We start from the raw sequence: 19633 nt of genomic DNA on the forward strand, positions 1-19633 counted from the left end.
CGTAACCAGCGACAAACAAAAAACCGCACTGTTCCGTCTACCATCCGACCTCCTCGCCTTTGGCTCACGTACTGTGCCATGCCTCTACTTAGACGGACCAACACAGTTTCGACTACCAATTCTAGCGCTTGATTGGATTCGGTTTCCGTGCCTGCCCAGCCACCAGCCACCATGTAGTTGCCTCCAAGACAACAAAAATATTCAGATATCCCTGCTTTGCATTAATGGCCACCATGATTCTCATGCATATGCGCACACCACGTCCATGCATAGCTTCCTATGACAGCCCACAATCCAATGCTCAAGCAATCTCATATTTTTGTCTTCCTTACTGCTACGTGCCATTGGATGGTACTTGCACATCTTGCTCAGAACCCCTGTGTGCAGCCCTCCTGCGTGATGCGCATAACTGCTCCCTCGGACACCACCCTTGTACGAGCTACCGCCGCCTCCGTTGACCAGAGCCGGCCTGCGTCGAATTCCGCCGGCACCTACACAACGACCACACCAAGCCGTGTTCCTACCACTAGAGTTCGTCGAAAACAAAACCGTTCCGACCTCCAATTGACTGCCCGTCAATCTAGCTGTGAGCCGAAGCCGACAAATCACCATGCTGTCTTCTCAGCCGCCAAACGACCCGAATGCTATGTCTAGCCATCTCCATATCGAACGCAGGTCATTGAAAGGCCCGGGCCATCTCCATGTCGAACGCAGCTCATTGAAAGGCCCGGGCCATCTCCATGTCGAACGCAGCTCATTGAAAGGCCCGGGCCACCTCGCCTGGAGTGTTCGATTCCACCAACCTAGAACGCCGATCGCGTCCAGCTTTAATCAACCCCGAGCATGAGGCCTTACGTCTCCCTGTTGTAAGCAGCTCACCGGAAAGTTCGAGCCACCCGCCCGAAGTGTCCGATCCACCGATTGGATCGCCAATCGCTTCCACCGCCATCAACCCAAGCACCCTGTCTGGTCATCTCCCTGTTGAAAATAGCCATCGAACGGTTCAGACTGCCACTTAAAGTGTCCGATTCCACCGATCAAATTCCGTTGATCGCCGCCGTGCTCCACCTTGCGTCTATGTCTGTCCCTAGACACCTTGTGTAGTCGTCACGGCGTGGACCACCTCCCTTATACCTCTACCATGGATCTCTCACAGGCTCTGATACCACTTGTTATAAAACCGGCTCCGAAATCACATCGGAAACCAAATGTGGAAGAAACGCCATAGGAGATCCAAACACGATAACGACACCGAGGCATGATATTTGATAACAGAGTTCAGCCGAGGCCTTCATCTCCGGGGCACTGATTATGGGCGCTCCTCCCCGATCCAGCATATTACAGCATATCCGAGTTACAACGACTCACGGCCGGATGCCGTTGGCAGCCGCTCTCTCTCGCTATGCTAAGTCGCCGTGCGGTTACAAGAAGCACTCCCCTTTATTTATGAGAGATCCTAGGATAGAGTCCAACTCTTACTCTAGTCCTACACCTAGTACAACTCTAAGTCCTAAACTGTAACCGACTTTGTACACATATTCGAGACAAACTCTAACAATCGAGGCAGCGATCTTCAGTGGACACCGCCGCTAGGTGGCCACCCGACGGTGGTAGGGGGGCGGTTAGGTGCGAGGGGGAGGCGCGGACGCGGGGTAGCCCGACGCACAAGGAGGGGTGGCGAGCGGAGGCGCGGATGCCGTGTGGAGCACGGGGCAGGGGGCAGCGGGGAGAAGTTTTGCATCGACGGGGATTTTGTGAGGACAGGAAAGAGGCTGTAGCCATGGCGATGGAGGGAGATGGAGGCATATGGTCTCGACGGCGGCGGTGGATCATGATGGAGGCAAGACAATGGAGTGGTGGAGATGGAGGACGGCGCGGTGGAGGGAGACGCCGGCAGTGGGTCGCGTGGAGGCAGCGTCGGACGCGGTTGCCATGATTCGGCAATATCCGCCCGCATGAAGATGGTGAACGGTGATGCGGTGGCGAAGGGGAAGAGTGGAGAAGCGGCCAACGGCGACCCCACCTCTCTGGCATATCATGCCGGCGTCGCGAGCGCACGAGGAGGCGGCAACAAAGGGTAGGGCGAGCGGTGAAGAGGGAGAAGATGGCAGCGGTGGAGGCCGTCGACGGCGGCGGAGACGTAGTGGAGGTGTTGTTGGGAGCAGTCGGGGTTAGATGCACGTTCTTTTTGTTTTTTTTTTTGCATTCTTTTTTCCTTTTTTGGCGTTCTTTTTTTTTCCACGTTTCTTTTTTTCCGTGCGTGACATGCATGGTCCGCCGATGGTGTGGTTTCTTTGGGCCGGATGACAGGTGGATCCCACGTGATATGAGGATCCAAGATTAAAGGATTGAAGATGAAACTCGTATTTTTTATATTAGTACAGAAGAAATCAAAAGAATAGCATATTAATTCTAAAAAACAAGAATGACATAGAGATGATAAGGATGATGGGTGTAGACTAACTAGGAAGTCTCGAGTTCAAATCCTATACAACACACAGATGCATCTTTCGTGTAGAAAAAAGATGGTGTGGGGAGTTCAAATCCTATACAACACACGGATGCGTATTTCGTGCAAAAAAAAATGGTGTGGGTTGCAACCAGTGGCGGATCCAAAACAAAAATAATAGTTAGGGCTAAACAAACTAGGAGAACCTTCAGCCCCCATATCATTTGGATCTATGCAAATAATTTTTAGTGGGGGCTTAGAGCGATCTCCATGGTTCCAGTGGTCCCAGTGGCCGTAGTGGGGTCTCAAGACCCCCACGTTAAATCCACCATTGGTTGCAACTTGGATGTGTGAGTGTGTATAGATGCCCACTAAAATTCAAAATACTTTTTTGTTTTGTTTTGGAGCCTAATAAAATGAAAATATAGAAAACCATTTTCACAAGTAGATATTAAGGCATCCACCTTTGAGAATTTTTTAGGCAGGCGGCTTAAGTCGAATATATGTGAAAATCGAATTTTATATATGAACCAACCAACCTCCTATAAAAATTTTGGAGTTTAAACTTTCTAAGTTACCAGAAATTGTAAGAACCAAGAGCTTTAAATCACTACCACAGAAAATGTCATTGGTGCCGGTTGAGAACCCCACAAAGGTGCCGGTTTTTCCAACCAACACCATCAAGATGACACTGATTAGAACACTGCACCTTTGAGGTATACGATTTGCAAAAATCAAAGCAACCCAAAAAAACATCTAAAAATCTACCAAAAAGGACAACTACACATCAGCATCACACAATCAACAACTACACATGGGAGCCCGCCGGATCTGGCGGAGGGGAACCCGCTGCTTTCGCCACCTCCCGCCGTCGCCCATGGGAGCCCACTTCCACTGCCTCCCCTCTCGCCGGATCTGGCGGAGGGGAGCCCGTCGCTGCCGCTGCCTCCCCCACCGGATCTGGCGGAGGGGAGGGCACCGCCCGCCGCTGCCGCCTCTCCTCCCGTCGTCGCCCGCTACTACTGCCGCCGCCGCTGCCTCCCCTCGCGCCGAATCTAGCAGAGGGGAGGGCGCCGCCCACCACTGCCGCCTCTCCTCCCTCCGCTGCCTCCCTACCGCTGAGAGACCGCGGTGGAGAAGGAGAGAGAGGAGAGGGTGTGAGCCGAGAGAGAGAGACGCGTGAGAGGATGAGAGGGGGCGAGTGGATAAGGAAGCCCCCTCACCTCCCACTCAGCATTTTTTTCCTCTCCTCCCCGTGCGATGAAAGAAAAAAAAACGGTCGTCTCTCAGCTCGGCTCGGCTCGTTTGATAGGGTGTCGGTTTTATTAAAAAACCAGCACCTATTATAATATATATTATAGGTATCGGTTTTTAATTAATCGACATCTATAATATATTAAAGATACCTTTTTTTTTAAAAAAAAGGCACCTAGAAGAACCGACACCTATAGTGTATTAAAAGTGCCTTTCTTTTTCATATTTTGAAGGGAGAAAAGCACTATAGATACCGGTTTTAGCTATTCCGGCACCTATAATACCGACTTGTATGTGCCTTTTTTTAAGTAGTGAATAAATATTTAGGTACATAAACAATCTCAAATGTAAAACTTTCATCTACAAAGTTATAGGTCTCGTTGATCTCTACCGTTTTGATATAGATTGTATCTCCATCTAAGATCTTTTTTTTTAACTCTCCATCTAAGATCTTTTTTTTATCTCTCCATCTAAGATCTTTTGAAACTCACAACACTCGGTGAGGCCAGTGTTGAGCTGTGCCGTGCCCTGGCCACGCCGCTTCTCGGTCATCCGATCAGCCCTGGCCGATCCGGACCATCGATCCCCGCGGACTAGCCGTGTGGACCGCTGTGGTTTCCTTGGTCTAGGGTGGACCGACCCGCTACTATTCTAACACCAGCTAATTGCAGCTTCAAAAATATCTTACACTGCCGATTTTGTACACATGCTTTACACAAACTTCTAATAAGATTGATACATCCCACATGATTCATTACAAAAGGATACCAAACACAGATTTATTGAAACAAAAGCAAGTAAATCCTTGTCACCTTACACAAAAACTTAAGCAAACAACCAGCTGTAACATTGCTAGGAGATGTTAACAAACAAACAAGTGCTGTGCTGACGCACAAAAAGAGAGGACATATATATATATATATATATATATATATATATATATATATATATATATATATATATATATATATATATATATATACATGTGTATATATATGTATATATATATATGTACATGTGTATATATATACATATATACATGTACATATATACATATACATATATATATATATAGGACACCTATTTCCTACTACCGGGAGTAGTTACTCCATCCTCTTAATGGGTCAGGTTATGATCCAATAACCGGTCCTTAGCTTGGTTATTTTATTTAAACAATTAACTAAATTGTTTATTTGTTGAAATTATTTATTATTTGTTAGTTGCATGCAAACGAACTTAGTTAGTTGGCATTAACATGCTAGCAAAAGAAACATGCAAGCGATATACTAATTTTAGTTAGTTGATGGTGACATCTTCTGCTCGTTTTTAATTAGCTAGTTTAAGTAGCATGCATTCAAAAAGGTTTGTATCCCACGAAAATACCGGACGGCACCTAAACTCTGAATTAGTGAGCTGTATAAGGTGGGAGTAGTTACTCCCGATAGTAGCATATAATTTTCCTATATATATATATATACATATATATATAGGGTAAGACTATTCTACACCCGTATTCTATACCCCCTTCCTCCTGTTCCCCCTTCTCTCTCTCGCTTCCCCTCCCCCTCCCGATCTCTCTCTTTCCCTCCTCCCGACCTCTCTCCCGTCACTCCCCCTCCCTCCTCCCGATCTCTCTCTCTTTCTTTTTTCTGTTTTTTTCTCCCCGAAACATTTTTTCTCTTTTCGAGAAAAATAAATAATAAATTGCCAAATTCAAGACTTGAACCCATGACCTCATAGTTCAAAACACATTCTTCTAATCAATTCATCTAATGATGCTATTTGTTTCAAGAATTTTGTGAGAAAGTAATATGATTATTATTCTAATATCTTTCACTACCGAAACTCATAATATGTTACTATGCTCCAGTAGTAACATTGTTGTAAAAGTACAGTAACACGTGACGTTACTGTAGAATACATAGGACGTTACTGCACTTTTAGCAGTAATGTCGTAGTAAAATTGTAGTAGACCAGGAATCGAAACAAAAATATATGGGTTAAAGCCTCATATTCTAACCATATACTTGTTACTGCACAAAAGAAGAAGTGTTACTACATAATAGGTGCATGTTACCACTTCCAAGTAGTTATGTTACTGCACGATAATCGTAGTTTTACTATGTAAGTTTTACGAGATGAAGATCGAATAGGTGGGCTATAGGTAAAGTCTATAGGTGGCTTTGAGTGAGGTCTGATTGATGTACGAGTTGTTTGAACAATTTTATACATTTGGTAAAACCATGTTACTGCATGTATATACCCATATTACTGCAAATTACATATTTTGTTACTGCATATAGAGTGCTAAAGTTCAAAATGCCAATATTTGAAAAGCAATATCTCATAAGATATGTATTATTTTTAAAACCGTTCTCACAATGATGCTATATTGTTACTGCATGTGGAGGATATATGGGTTAATGTCTCACATGCTAAATATATTTGTTACTACACAAAAGTGGAGTGTTACTGCAAAGGCAGGTACACGTTACCACATGTTTATGCAGTAACACTTTCCAAAAAATGCAGTAAAACACAGTTACTGCAAAAACTTAAAATTTTTACTGCACTCTTACAGTAATGATGCGATGGGATTGTAGTAATGTGCAACTGACAGTAGTAACAAGTAATGCAATAGCATTACTACTTGTGGAGAGTCGAATTCTAAAAAAGCCAAGATTTAAAGAACAATATCTCTCACATGATGTACTATTTTTAAAAATCGTTTGCACCATGATGCTAGAAAAAAACGCTTATCAAAAGTAGATCCATCATGACTATATTTTAACAACATTTGAGCGTTGTTACTACACATAAGATGTAGTGTTACTGCACGTTGACTGTCGCGTTACTGCACCGTTCTGCGAGACAGAGCTGAGAAGAGGTGGGTGGTGGGAGGAGTTAGCAGGTTGTTTGACCGCGGTTTGACTGACGTGGGATGCTTTTGACCGACCTTTGACTGAGGTGGGAGGTGGGTTTGGCCCTTGGGAGAGAGGAGGGGTATAGAATATCTATTCTATACCCCAGGTGTACAATAGTTTTTCTATATATATATATATCTCTACTACTTAAAAAATAAGAGATGCTTGCTTCGTCCGTCAAAAAAAATAGCGAAAAAATAAAATAAAAAAGTCCGACTCCTATGTCCAATTCCCTTTCAGAAAAGAAATAAAAGTCTGATTCTACATTGGTGAAAAAAATTGATGTACCGAATTAAAGATCTGTTTGCAAAAACAAAACCTACATGTCGAGAGCATTCCATTTTTATATTATTTTAGTTATTGGGTTTATACTTTTGCATTTGAGTCACTGTAATTTTTATATTTATATCTGAGTCCCTATAATCTTGAAATAAAGTACTTGAGGTCGTTTTTGTTAAAAAGAATAATAAAAGAGAGAGAACAAAGGCAGAAAGGTGCATAAAAAGAAAAAGAAAAGCCGCACAAAAAAGAAAAACAACAACAACAAAAGTCTTTTTCCCCTAAGTGGTGAAAAAAATTATAGATCCGAATCCAAAAAAAATCCGATTCATATAAAAGGCAAAAAAAAAGTGGTGAAAAAAAAGGCTAGATCTGATTCCTTTAAAAAGGGGAAAAAAGTCTGATTCCTATAAAGACAAAAAGAATCCGAAAAAAGATCTAAAAAGGTTCGTCCGATTCCTTAAAAAAGTGGCGAAAAAAATGGTTCGTAAAAAAAAAGTTGGTTCGTACAAAATAAAAAATGCACGCGAGAAAAAAATGGAAAGGACGAAACAAAATCCGATTTCTAACCAGTATATATTTCTTCTCTATCTCTAATCTAATCTAACTATTTAAAAAGAGAAAATGCACGAGAAAATAAAAACGGCTCAAAAAATACGTGAGGCAAAAGTCAGAAAAAAAACGCAAAAAAACATGCTAAAAAGGTTTTCCATCTTCAATAAAAAAACACGCGAGAAAAATTATTTCCATTGTTGGTAAAAAATTTTAAACAACACGCGAGGAAAAAATTGTCAGAAAAAACGCGCCATTTCTAAAAAATGGTTTTAAAAAACCGCGCAAGAAAAAAAAACACCGTCTATTAAAAAATAAATCGCTCTGAAAAAACGGTCAGATAAAAGCTAAATTGATGGGCGCTTGAGTCGGATAGGATCCATCGATTTTTTGCTATCTACTACACGGCTTTTATTTCGTCATATATTCTCCTATATTGGAAAAAAGCAAAAAAAAACAAGCAAGAAAAACATGCGAGAAAACAAGCGAAAAACAAACGAGAAAAGAAAAGAAAAAAAATGAGAAAAATATGGTTTTCTTTGTCAGTAAAAAAGCCAAAAAAAACATGTTAGTAAAACCGTTAGAAAGAAATGTGCCATTTCTGAAAAATGGTTTGAGAAAATCACGCAAGAAAAAAACACTATTTATATAAAAAAACAAGCCGCTCATTAAAATAAAATATTGTCATTGACATGATTATGCATGAAAAAGTATATTATCATTACAATTTTTTACCCGTTGCAACGCACGGGCATTTTTTCTATGTGTGTGTGTGTATATATATATATGTATATATATATACTAGAAAAAATATCCATACGTTACAACGGGTAAATGTTATTTTGTTTTTGTTATTGTTATACGGTTTAGCTAGGGTAAAATTCACTGTGGGAATTAGATTGTATATTTTTTTCAGAAAATCATAAGCTGTAATTAGGAGTCCGTATTTTATCTGAAGTTAGCATGCGAGTTTTCTCAAAAGATTTCTTATACGACTCATTTTATACTTCCAATAGGAAACAAACTTAAAATCCAACTCAAACACGGTTCTGTATTTCCAAAAGCAAACGAACTTAAAAACCTACTCAAATACGGATGACGTACTAAAATTCTGGCAAAAACATCTTTAATTTTTATAATAGTAGAGATATATCAAGCACATAACACAATTATGTTGTCCATGCAAACCATATCGTAGAAGCTAGCTAGAAATACTAGTGTAGAACACCGTGGGGGTGACAGCGCCACTATGATTACTTGATGTGGGAACTTGTACGTTGTAATATGCCGGGGGTTCCTTAGGGACGTCCAGGGCCTCCGTGTTGCTCAGCATCGCGACGATCTTGTCTATGTTCGGCCGATGCTCGGGGTTGGCCTGCACGCAGAGAAGGGCCATCTGGACGTACCTGATTAACACAGCGTCCTCAATGTTTTCTCCTGCTGATATTAACGAGCGGTCCACAAGGTCCTTGTATCTTTGCGCATCCCACAGTTGCCATGCCTGCCAGTTTATCATCAGAATAGTGTTCAACTGTTTCTTTCTCTGTTTTGAAGGAACAGTTAATTGTTTCTTTCTTAAATATATGTAATGAAAATAATTAGATTTTTTATCAAAAGACAAGGACCATGCAGTGCGGATGCAGTGTTTTCAAATAAATAAATATGATGTGTTCTAATATTTTTAATGAAAATATATGCATATATATCTAATAGAAGAACTCTGTTATCCTTTAGGATTTCTTACAAAGCCGGATCAATAAACGATCTAAGCACTAAAAATGCAAGTATATGTCTAAAACTATATATTATCAAGTGTTTCTACAAATGTACTATTCATGTATACATGATGCAAATTCTTAAACCAGAAATGGCATGTACTTGCCTGCATATATAGATCTTTCTACAGAATAGAGAAGATGAGCACAGAGCACCATCCCGTATTTTATCAAACTAGAGATAATAATTACTTACACAGGTCAACAGGTTGTCTGATCTTCCTTGTTGAAAGAAGCAGGCAGAGTTCACCTTTGTCCCACTTATGATTTCCAAGATAAGCACGCCAAGGCTATACACATCAGACTTATCGGAGAAGGTGCCGGTAAGTAACACCTCAGGTGCAATGTAGCCACTGATAATATTTCAGGCAAAATTTAATCATTAGTAGCATATGTAGTGTAATTAAGGACGATTTGAGCAAGCTAGACAAAGGTAAAGCTAGGCCAGGATTAAATTAATTAATAGAAGGTGAGCTTCTTTGTTCTAAAATCAGTTATGTATGTATGCGCAATTAGTTTCTTACAATGATCCGCATCCTTTGGTTGTTGCTGACTCCATAAGATTTGGGCAGAATATCTTAGCGATTCCGAAATCTGAGATTTTTGCATTCATTGAAGCATCGAGCAGAATGTTGTTGGCCTTAATGTCTCTATGAACGATGCATGTATTCTGTTTTGCTAATCTGTGGAGGTAGAGAAGCCCCTGGGCTATGCTATCAATTACACGGAGGCGTGTAGACCAATCTAGCAGCCGGGATTTTCTTTCGGGATCTGCAAGTTTAATCTTTTCAAATAATATCTGAACATATAACTAATAAAATATCGGGAAAATATGGACAGATTTTAGAAATCACTCAGTTTAAGTGTTTTCAATAATTAAGATATATACACGCGCGCTGACAAATTAAAGGCAAAATAGTCATTTTAGAAAAAAAAATCAAACTATTAATTCACGGTTAACCAACAGAAAATGAATATATAAGTGATCAAAATGAATATATATGTAGGTAACAAGGCAAAATTTAGTGGAGTAGAAAGGATTGAGTGAAAACACATGATCTTGTAAGGATTTTTCTTTTCGTAATATAAGGGTTGGGAACTTGGGATATATATACCAGAAAACACATCATCCAAGCTTCCGTTCTCCATGTACTCATAGATGAGTATGTTTTCTTCGTTTTGGATGCAGAAACCTAGAAGCCTAACTAGGTTCCTGTGTTGAAGAGTTGCCATAAGTTTAATCTCGTTCATAAATTGGTCAAAACCTTGGCCAGATGAAGATACCGCGAGTCTTTTTACTGCTACATCAGTTCCGCTTGGTAGTTTACCCTAAAAATATATGATGGCAAAACACATAAATTTAGTACATCAGTCCAAATTTAAGTCTAAACAATAATAATCAGATCCTTGCGATTAGCACAGTTACTAGTCATCTGCGTCGTAAGCGTATTCTATTTACCCATACTAGCCAAATGCCCATGCTTTACTACGGATTAAAACAAATTAATAGGGGGGTTTTTGGACAATTTTGTACCTATAGATGTTATATTGTAAAGGTGAAATATGATAGAATCATATATATGTAGATGTGTTATTTTATAACATAAAAGTACATGGGTAGCTAGTAGAAAGCATGATGGGTAGATGGTAAATAAAAAAAATACTATACTTGGTGAGGCCACCACCATTGCCCTATTTTAAGGGTGTGTTTAGTTCACATCAAACTTTCCCCTAACTCCCAACTTTCCATCACATCACATCATATCCAAAACTTTCCTACACATATAAATTCTCAACTTTTTTTTTCAAACTACCAACTTTCCACAAACTTCTCCCCAATTTCACAAACTAAACACAACCTAAGAAGAGTATAGATGAGACTATATCCGGACAGTTTAGCATTTGACCACATGATAATTTGTACTCCCTGCTGTCATATAAATATATAACATTAATTTAACATAATTCTTTTCACACCTTCAAATTATACAACTTTGTTCACAAGTTATATACAGTAAGTATATAAAATATGGTAAGTTTATGATATTATGACAATATTTGATGCTGGGAGTACTAAATAAACTTAATGCCACCCAATGTCAAATATTGTTGAGTGGATTCGGGTAAAAAAGAACATATTGTCGAATGGAGGGATCAGTGCTAGCTATTTACTGCAAAAGATTCAGAAAAGGGAGTATATAATAGGTCAATTGGTGTTTATAGATAAGACATGTCGTTACATCTAATCAAATTACCTTGTAAACATGGCCAAAACCTCCTTTTCCGATTTCATTTGAGAAATCACGTGTAGCTTCTTTTATCTGTTGTAAAGTATAGCGTGAAAAGAGCGGTCCAATCTCGTCTATGATCTCAGTCTCAAGTTTTGCTAGTTTCTTTTGCCGTTCTGACTCTTGAATTACTACATGTACAGGTCGAAATCACAGGGAAATATTAATTAAGCGTAAAAAATCAGAACCTGCTTAAGAATTAGATCGGTATTATAATTAAGGCCATCGCAACAACTTAATCACACCTTCTCTTAGTCTTTTGAGCAATGCAAGTATAATCAAGGAGAAAATTAGAATAACGAAGGCTACTACTCCAAGGACGATTCCGACGATCTTCCCTGCGCTCAATGAACCTGCAAATGCAAGCAATGTGATAGAATTATAGCATGTAGGTGCAAATTAATCACCCTCTCTATTTTATATTACAAGCAATTTTAACTTTTTTCCCAGTCAAGTTTTCCAGTTTTATAAAATAAATATAGTAATATTTTCACTACAAAACAAATATATTATTTGTTGTAAATGTTTTTCTATTAATTTTTCTATAAATTTGTTCAAATCTAAAGAAATTTGACTAGAATAATAGTCAAAATGACCTATAATATAAAACGGGGGAAGTAATTTATTGTAAGATCAATGTGTGTTTTGGTTCTTATTCTGTGATGAATAATTGGCATCTGTGATTATTGGTTTTGATATTTAGAGATTACTGTCAAAGTGATTTTGGATATAATTTGAACAGGGTTTGTTGTTTTGTCGGGACCGGTCAGACCGGGCGGCGGTTGCTGGTCAGACCGGCTTGTGTTGAGCGGTCAGACAGGCCGGCCCGCGGTCTGACCGGCCAACGCTGTGTCGGTTTCGGTTTCAGGTTGTTTCTTTGGATATCCATGATTGTTTCATGGTTATGGCTTCTAGATGGATACTATACGTATGTAATACTGTTGTTTGCTAACAATGAGTCAAGTTGGGGATAGCTTGGTCTCGGAATATGGTTTCTTTGTTTGTTTCATGTGTAGGTGACTCGATGCCTTGAGAGAGTATTTGCGGTGATGGACCGGGAATCGGCTTGGTGGTAAGACGATGTCCGTGGTAGTCAGATATCATGCGGGATACTTAGGCTAGAGTTGATGCACGTGGTTGGTGAAGATTCCATATGGCATACGATGGAGGTATTGTGTGCGTATGGGATGCGGAGTCGAATTTGGAAGGAGTCCAAATATGGTATGATTGGTTATATAAAGTTTGTTTCTTGTACTAGAGGGTTTCCTATGGGGATTAGGACTTCTAGTATGAGTTTAGTTCGTGGCTTTAGGCTGCCTACCTCATGTATAAATAGAGGGGGAGCGTGAGGCTTCCTGGTATCACTTTTGAGAGCAATTGAGTTGCTAGTTTAGTTAGGGTTTCGAGTTTAGTCGAGATTTTGTAAGGAGTGCTGTTGTTGCACTTTGTAAACACAGAGAGAATCAATAAAGTTGTCATTTACTTTAAGAGTTCTTCGATTTGTGTTTCACCGGGTTTTGGCGGTCTAACCGACGACTCACTGGCGGTAAGATCGGCGGCATACGGGCGGTTAGACTGGCGGCGGCAACAGCGAGCGGCAGCTGATCTCGGCGGTCAGACCGGAGATTTAATCTCGGTCAGACCGATGGCAACCAGGCGATCAGACCGACAGGACAACTTCGGTTAGACCGCGATCCGTCGAATTTGAGGGTAACTTTTGTTTCCGCTAAAAGTTTTCGGTTTTTGGGTATACCAACCATTCACCCTCCTCTGGTTGGCTTAGTTCTTGTGTTTCGATCCTACATTTATATAGTATGTTATATTCATCCATGTACATTGAAACATTTTTTTGAGACGTGTTTTCACCCTTTTAGCTCTTACAAATTGTAGTTTTTATATGTAGATCACAAATTGAAGAACTCAAAGGATGAATATAATACCATAAGGTTTGTCAACGAAGATGGGGACATAGGGTCACCTGGAAGAAGGCCTCATATTGGTTTAAAATACTTGATCATTAACGGAATGAAAATAAGCCATTAATTCATTAGCGTGGATGAGCCTAATAGACCCCAACGGCCCAAATAAAGAAAAGTCTAATTAAAAGAGTAAAAGAGTTAAAAGTGTACGGATGGTACTTAAATTTATTCAACCACATTGCCCAATAATTTCGGAAATGCTCTTCGCCGGTCGCCCGGCGCATGGGGAGCCGGATCGGGCGCTCCCCCCGCGCCCCCTCCCCCACGTGCCTACTTGGGCCTACCCACTTCTGCTCCCCTTTTTTCTACAAAAGATGTTTCACCTAGTGTATTTATAATGTTTCACTATTTATAGATCTAATGTTGCAGTGAATTAAAATACTCTTTTGCAACAAAAAACCCACATATTTCGGAAACTCTTTATTAAGGGAATTTGGTTCATTTTTTGTTCCACCCAAAATGTTTCACCTATTGTACTCACAATGTTTCACTATATATAGATCTAATGTTGCTATGAACGAAACATTCCATTGCAAAAAAAACCCACATATTTTGGAAACCTCTATTAAGGGAATTTGGTTTATTTTTTCTTCTACCGAAAAATATTTCATCTAGTGTACTCACAATGTTTCACTATGTATAGATCTAATGTTGCAGTGAACTGAAACATTCTTTCGCTATTTGCTGAAACATTGTTTTTATATAAGGTAAAACAACACCCGATTTAAACGAGTGAAACATTTTTTATCTACTTAGTAAAACAATTCCGATATATCTGGTGGAACATCGTGCAACATTTAAAAATAAGTCAATAATAAGCTAAAATTTTTTTTGTCAGAATATATCCATGTGTGGTCTTGTTTTGAAGATTTAATTGCAACGAATTTAATGGTGCAATCAGATCATGATTTGGATAAATAATTTAAGAGATAAATCAGTTTAAAATAATTTTGCACGTAAATCGAACGCTGACGTCAGCGCCCGATTTTACCCCTTCCCGATCGGGCGCCCGACCGGGTGTCATCCCTAATAATTTGCCTAAATAATCAATCAGCCTAGATAGTACCGAGAACTATGTGGAACAATATTCGCTCAACCAACAATCTCTCAGGAACAAATGAGTTGATGTGGGTATTGATATTTCTTCTGTATGCTATAGATCTAACTTAGCTATCCATGTTCATGGATTTTGTGGGGAAATATATGTGATGGAATGATATATGTCGTCAAATACAACCTCGTTTCGAAATATTTGTTAGCATGGACTATTACTATTCAATTATTATAACTCAGTCATGTATATCTCTGAGGAAATATATGTATGATGGCATAATCTACAACTTGATTATATCTATTTGGACAATATATAAATTAAAGGGCTAGAATAAGATACTAAACATACTAGTATTTTCTAAATCAAAACATAGCAGTTGATATGATTTTAAGGGAAATTTGGCACTTTATTCAATCACATTATCACATTACTTGTATTAATTACAATCTACCACTTAAAAAATCTAATACTGCAGACTTAGTGGCGAGAACCACGTGAAAAAAGTATTTGCTCGAGCACTAATCCTTCAGACACATATGAGCTAATACATGTTGTGATATTTCTCTTGTATTAGTTATATTAGTTATAAATGTTTGTGGGGTAACGAATGATAGAATAACCTATGTTGTCAAATTTACTTTTTTTTTTTACTACTTATAAGACTATTTGGATGAGAATAACATGAAGAGGATACAATTTGGTTTCATGTGATATTTGTTTAATCAAAATATAATTAATATATCTATAAATTTTCTACGGGAAAGAGGAGTGCCAAGGTTCATAAATTAGTATAGTTACCACTATTAATTATTAAAAAAGAGAGAAAGACAGTATAATTATAAGATAGTTAATATAAATGTAGTTGTAATACTTGTCCTATATACAACTAATTTAGATAAGTTTATACTTTTATACGGTGGATGTTTTCTTGTACGTATAAAGATTTTAGGAGGGTAGGACGGTGTGTACTATTTACGTGCACGGGAGATTTTTTTTTTTGTTTTTTCTCAATTAGGTGAATAGTAGTACATATTTATATGTACACGTGAGATTCTTTTTCAGTTTTTTTTTTTTGAAGTGCGTATGAATATGTTTCTCTCGTAGCAATTAGGTGAAAGGACTAATACTTCTTTTTTTCAATCGTAATCATGTATTTTTTTTTGTTGTTTTTTCCGTGAGTAGTAAGTAGTTACGTATTTATACATACTATCACATGGGATTTTTTTTATTCCGGAGAGGTTAGGTGGGATGCATTTTTTTAATAAATGTAATCTAATGCTTTAAAATAATGGGTTCATTCATTTAAATAAAAATCAAGGGTTTTTCTTTTTTTTCTCGAAATTTATAAGGTTTTCTCTAATTTATTAGAGCGTCTACGCGACTTTTAGTATAGAATAAATGTTATAGATTGAGCCCTACATTTGAGAATTTTTTGGCTCCGTTATTGCATATGGATGTGTTTATAGGAGTGATTATGCGCGTGTTATGATCGAGCTTATGTGTTTGTACTACGTTTAAGAAAAAGAATTGCTAAAAAATTGTCGCAAGTATTTTTGGTAAAAAAACTTTCAAATGTAACTATATATATATATAGCATAGTTATAGTGTAACTATAATGTAATTACACTATAGTTATATTGTAATTAAAATATTGTTATTGTGCTGTAACCATATTGTGATCTATATATAAGTTAGATATAAAGTTAAATATATTATTTTAATACTTATATGCAAGTTATATTATAGGTATAGTGAAATTATATTACAATTATACTATAAATTAGATTAAAAAAAACTTGTGGCAGTTTTTTTTTTTAAAAAAAAGAGGCCATTAGACAAGCATAGAAAGGGCGGGCGCGCGTACGCGCGTAGTAGTACCTTTCGGTTTTGGCATATGAATCTTGATGGTCTCGTTGCTTTCTAGGAAGAAGCGATCGACCTCGTACCTCAGGTTGCACCGGACACCGAGAATCCTCCCGCCGAGGCGGTAACTGGTGTTGCTACTGAACCACCTGGGCATCTGCGAGGCGATGCCGGCCAGGCAGCTCCGGCAGTCGGCCGGCAAGAGGTCAGGCGTGCACTGCACCAGCGCGTACATGACGGGGCTACTGCTGCACTGCTGCTCCACCATGCCGACGCTGGTTTCACCCACGTCCAGCTCCCCAAAACCGGCCTCTCCCGTCGCGTACCTGTAGGAATTAATAGATGGCCTTTAGCCTACTCAAAAATTAAATCTTTGAAAAATCACAAAAGGCCACCTAATAAGATGTCATGCATGAGGAGTTACCACATTGCTTATTCTAGTAGAGGGGGACCTCCTTAAAGTGGATGATGCCCTCCTAGTCACTTGAAGCGTGTGAGGTAGAGAGAAGAGGGGGAACACGCGTGCTCGCTCACCTGGCATGGCGTGGCGGCGCGCGCACGACGTGAAACCATTGTCCGGTTGGCGTCCTGATATCTCTATAATACTGCACCCTCCTCTGCGCCATCCCTCAGGCGTCCTGATATCTCTATAATAACGTGCTGCACCGGGAGAAGGCGGTTTGCCTCCTCCTCTGCGCCGTTGTGGAGTCCGGTTGGCGTCTTGATATCTCTATAATAACATGTTGCACCCTCCTCTACGCCGTCACTCAGGCGTCCTGATATCTCTATAATAACATGCTGCATCGGGAGAAGGCGGTTTGCCTCCTCCTCTGCGCCGTCGTGGAGTTCGGTTGGCGTCCTGATATCTCTATAATAACGTGCTGCAGCGGGAGAAGGTGGTTTGCCTCCTCCTCTGTACTGCGTACCGGGAAAGGGTGGTTTGCCTCCTCCTCTGTACTGCGTCGTCGCTCGTAGTCTACTCCATCCAGCTCGCCAGCGTGTACCGGCGATCGGGAGAGCAGGTCTCCTCTCTATAATAACGTCCTGCACCGGGAGAAGGCGGTTTGCCTCTGCGGCGTCGTGTAGTCCGGTTGGCGTCCTGATATCTCTATAATAACGTGCTGCACCGTCCTGATATCTCTATAATAACGTGCTGCACCGGGAGAAGGTGGTTTGCCTCCTCCTCTGTACTATACCGTTGCTCGTAGTCTACTCCATCCAGCTCGCCGGCGTGCACCGGCGATCAGGAGAGCAGGTCTTCTCTCTATAATAACGTCCTGCACCGGGAGAAGACGGTTTGCCTCCTCCTCTGCACCGTCACTCAAGGCGGTTTGCCTCCTCCTCTGCGCCGTCGTGGAGTCCGGTTTGCATCCTGATATCTCTATAATAGCGTGTTGCACCGGGAGAAGGTGGTTTGCCTCCTCCTCTATACTACGCCGTCGCTCGTAGTCTACTCCATCCAGCTTGCTGGCATGCACCGGTGATCGGGAGAGTAGGTCTCCTCTCTATAATAACTCCTGCACCGGGAGAAGGCGGTTTGCCTCCTCCTCTGTACTACGCCGTCGCTCGTAGTCTACTCCATCCAGCTCGCCGGCGTGCACCGGCGATCGGGAGAGCAGGCCTCTCTATAATAACGTCCTGCACCGGGAGAACGCGGTTGGCCTCCTCCTCTATACTGTGTCGTCGCTCGTAGTCTACTCCATCCAGCTTAATAACATCCTGCACTGGGAGAAGGCGGTTTGCCTCCTCTGTACTGCGCCGTCGATCGGGAGAAGGTGGTTTGCCTCCTCCTCTGCACTGCGCTGTTTCTTGTAGTCTACTCCATCCAGCTCGCCGGCGTGCACCGGCAATCGGGAGAGCTTCGACGTCCTCATCCTATGTGTCGCGCCGTCGCTCGTAGTCTACTCCATCCCGCTTACTGGCGTGCATTGGCGATCGGGAGAGCTTCGATGTCCTCCGCTGGGAGAAGGCGGAAATAAGGTTTTTGGGAAGCGCTTCGCGCAACTGTTCCTTATTCGTTCACGACGGCTCGTCTTTCTTTTTGCTCGCGTGCTGCGCGCCGAGACCCTCTGCCTTCGACATCCTGCACAAGGAGAAGGCGGTTTTGGGAAGCGCTTCGCACGAATGCTCCCTGTTCGTTCACGACGACTCATCTTCCTCTTCGCTCGCGTGCTACGCGCCGTCGTCAACGCCCGCAACCGTGAGTAATTCCTGCTGAGCAACTGGTCTTCCGGTACCCTCGATACGTGTTCAATATATTACGCATATTTGATCTGTTCATGCTTTACTGCCTAGTATACATATGTAGATCTAATGATGGGTTTATACTAGTTTACATCTACAATATCATGATTTATTTATGAAATAAATTAAATCATTATATACTTATAAATTCAACAGTACCCGCGCTGCAGGGAGGAGTGCCACGCCGCGTAGTCAGCGGTCTTGTTGATCAGCTCCATGACGCGGCCGCCGAACTTGGCGGCGCCACCGGCGCCGGTCACGTTGTTCATGTTCCACGCGACCCACGCCGGCGCGTTCGTTAGGTTGGCCCGGAAGTCCTCGCCGGAGAACCGGAGCATGTACTGGTCGTAGTAGATCGTGGCGTCCCTGAACCTGTCGCAGAAGAGGCGGTTCTCGACGGCGTTCTCGAACGCCTTGCGGAGGCCGTTGGCGCACTCGTCGCCGGTGTAGTCGCCGCGGCAGAGCGCGATGCCGTACGCCGCGTCCGGCGCGCTGCCGACGGTGTGCGAGGCGAAGTTGGAGACCCTGGCCACACCGACGAGCCGCGCGGCCAGCGCCTTGAGGTTGTCCTCGTACGCCGTGTTTTGACCGTAGCGTCCACCGGACAGGCTGCAGTTGTAGTACAGCGGGTTCACCTCCGGCGAGGCCACTGCCACGGCCGCCTCATCTTCACCACGGGCCGTCCATGTCGACGACGACGAGAGGAGGACGACCACCGGAGAGAGGAAGAGGAGGAGGGGTTGCATTTTGATATGGATCGATAGAATACTACGTACGTCTTCGGACTAGTGGTTAATTTGATAGCTATTATGCATCAGTGCTATGCTGTTGCTAGCTAGTGTTTTGGTTTGATCGCTTTGCTGGGCCATATATATATAGGCACAGTAGCATGCAAGTTTTGAGAAGTGGCGTGCCAATGTCAATTTCTTCTATGTTACAAGACAACGCGTTTGTTCTCGGTCGAGGACCTAA

The 19633-nt window shown here is 41.4% G+C and overlaps 3 protein-coding genes and 1 long non-coding RNA gene across 4 annotated transcripts; all 4 read right to left on the reverse strand.

Moving 5' to 3' along the window:
- Positions 1–8659: 8659 nt before the first annotated feature.
- On the reverse strand, positions 8660–9990 carry LOC127777861 (cysteine-rich receptor-like protein kinase 10). Its single transcript, XM_052304515.1, has 3 exons — positions 9758–9990; positions 9430–9586; positions 8660–8959 (listed from the first exon to the last, which is right to left on the reverse strand). The coding sequence occupies exons 1-3, from the start codon at positions 9844–9846 to the stop codon at positions 8660–8662; spliced, it is 546 nt and encodes a 181-aa protein (XP_052160475.1). The 5' UTR covers positions 9847–9990.
- A 385-nt stretch (positions 9991–10375) lies between these two features.
- On the reverse strand, positions 10376–11849 carry LOC127760399 (uncharacterized). The gene is made up of 3 exons (XR_008015076.1): positions 11767–11849; positions 11489–11652; positions 10376–10562 (listed from the first exon to the last, which is right to left on the reverse strand). It is a non-coding gene; the product is annotated as an uncharacterized LOC127760399 (long non-coding RNA).
- Positions 11850–16385: 4536 nt separating this feature from the next.
- Positions 16386–17043, reverse strand: LOC127777963 (cysteine-rich receptor-like protein kinase 10). The gene is made up of 2 exons (XM_052304620.1): positions 16952–17043; positions 16386–16743 (listed from the first exon to the last, which is right to left on the reverse strand). The coding sequence occupies exons 1-2, from the start codon at positions 17041–17043 to the stop codon at positions 16386–16388; spliced, it is 450 nt and encodes a 149-aa protein (XP_052160580.1).
- Positions 17044–18684: 1641 nt separating this feature from the next.
- Positions 18685–19427, reverse strand: LOC127760398 (cysteine-rich receptor-like protein kinase 10). Its single transcript, XM_052284653.1, has one exon. It carries the CDS (start codon positions 19405–19407, stop codon positions 18811–18813), a length of 597 nt encoding a protein of 198 aa, XP_052140613.1. The 5' UTR covers positions 19408–19427; the 3' UTR covers positions 18685–18810.
- Positions 19428–19633: the final 206 nt, after the last annotated feature.

This window comes from Oryza glaberrima, chromosome 1 (assembly GCF_000147395.1).
Source record: "Oryza glaberrima chromosome 1, OglaRS2, whole genome shotgun sequence".
In the NCBI taxonomy this organism is placed as follows: Eukaryota; Viridiplantae; Streptophyta; class Magnoliopsida; order Poales; family Poaceae; genus Oryza; species Oryza glaberrima.

Bases quoted from the DNA above. Each gene is read 5' to 3' on its own strand.
- LOC127777861 (XM_052304515.1), bottom strand. From the start codon at position 9,846: ATGAATGCAAAAATCTCAGATTTCGGAATCGCTAAGATATTCTGCCCA. The intron at 9,587-9,757 runs GTAAGAAACTAA...AAATATTATCAG, and splicing joins ACCAAAGGATGCGGATCATT to TGGCTACATTGCACCTGAGG. The intron at 8,960-9,429 runs GTAAGTAATTAT...ATAAACTGGCAG, and splicing joins CAGACAACCTGTTGACCTGT to GCATGGCAACTGTGGGATGC.
- LOC127777963 (XM_052304620.1), bottom strand. From the start codon at position 17,043: ATGGCGCAGAGGAGGGTGCAGTATTATAGAGATATCAGGACGCCAACC. The intron at 16,744-16,951 runs GTGAGCGAGCAC...TAATTCCTACAG, and splicing joins GCGCCGCCACGCCATGCCAG to GTACGCGACGGGAGAGGCCG.
- LOC127760398 (XM_052284653.1), bottom strand. From the start codon at position 19,407: ATGCAACCCCTCCTCCTCTTCCTCTCTCCGGTGGTCGTCCTCCTCTCG.